Source organism: Humulus lupulus, chromosome 2 (assembly GCF_963169125.1).
Source record: "Humulus lupulus chromosome 2, drHumLupu1.1, whole genome shotgun sequence".
Classification (NCBI taxonomy): domain Eukaryota; kingdom Viridiplantae; phylum Streptophyta; class Magnoliopsida; order Rosales; family Cannabaceae; genus Humulus; species Humulus lupulus.
In genome coordinates this window covers 268531059-268532345 of record NC_084794.1, presented here as the reverse complement: position 1 = coordinate 268532345, position 1287 = coordinate 268531059, and the positions used below count along the sequence as shown (strand labels likewise).

The following is a 1287-nucleotide window of genomic DNA, read 5'->3' as shown; positions in this document are numbered from 1 at the left end:
GATTTTAGGCATATTTGTTGTATTTTCATGAGTTTTGATACATGCCCACCATTCGTTTCTAATAATGTTCTAATAAAAATATAAGTTTATTATTGTGGGTTTTTAATTCTATCTACATAATTTCTTTGTTCAAATTAGATACGAGTTTGTTTTGAACATGAATATATTAATATTCTAACTTTTTTACCTCAGGCTCTTGCCAATAGAGAACAAGCCAACAAAAAATTGGACTTCTTTGTTCCGTATAATATTCTACCACTTGATCATGGAGGTATTCAACAAGCAATAATGCAATTAAATGAGGTTTGGTGCTGTTCCAATTTTTCTTTCTTTATTAGTTTTTTCAATTCTAATTAAAGACTCAAGTTAGAGTTTATGTACACATTATTGGAACAACACCATGGTTTTAGAATATTTAGGCATGATGATAAACTTGCCTAAATGACACAGATAAAGGCTGCAATTGCAGTTGTTCGCAATGGCTATTGTTTACCTTCAACCCCAGACTTTCAGAGGCATGGAAAATTCATTGTCTTGTTTGATTTTCTTCAGAATTGATTTGGTTTCCAGGTACTTTAGATCAGCTACAATACGTGATGATCTAATAAGATATGTGCTCTTTCTTCTGCATTGCTCATATTTTGATGCTTCTTTGAATTTTCATAATGTGTTTTCTAACCATGAAGGCAATGTTGCCAACCAGAGGGAGCATCTAATTCTTCTCCTTGCCAATATTCACATTCGGAAAGCTAATAAGCAGTCTATCTTGAAGGTATTATGATTGTTAATTAAGGTTGTAAAGCTTTGCCTTTAACTAATCCTCTTATATAAATTTGACTTTATGATATTTGCCATCACAGTTAGAAGATGTTGTTGTGGATGAGTTAATGAGGAAGTTCTTCAAAAATTATACAAACTAGTGCAAATTCTTGCTAAGAAAAAGCAACATTCGATAAAATACATTTCCATTGGTCTTGTGATTTTGTTATCCTTTATGGTGTACTCTTATGTATGCTACATTAAAAAAAATATTAAGAAGAAGAGAAGTCTCCCTGTGATTTATTGTTGGCTTTGCAATGTGCAGGTTGCCTTACGTAAAACAAGAGACCCAACAATATGTGTATACATGTATATATATTTATTTATTTATTTGTGTTTGAATTGTTTTAGATTGAGAGAACTCAGAGAGAAAAATTAGAGAGAGGTTGTAAGTATTAGAATACAAGAAATAGCATAGAGTTTTATGCGTTGAGAGAAAGCTTGAGAGCACAACTGTTGTGTATGTGT

The 1287-nt window shown here is 31.5% G+C and overlaps 1 protein-coding gene across 1 annotated transcript; it reads left to right on the top strand.

Annotated features, from left to right (window-relative positions):
- The first annotated feature begins 371 nt into the window (after nt 1–371).
- LOC133816675 (putative callose synthase 8) lies at nt 372–952 on the top strand. Its single transcript, XM_062249040.1, has 2 exons — nt 372–772; nt 861–952. Exons 1-2 carry the CDS (start codon nt 479–481, stop codon nt 918–920), a joined length of 354 nt encoding a protein of 117 aa, XP_062105024.1. The 5' UTR covers nt 372–478; the 3' UTR covers nt 921–952.
- Nucleotides 953–1287: the final 335 nt, after the last annotated feature.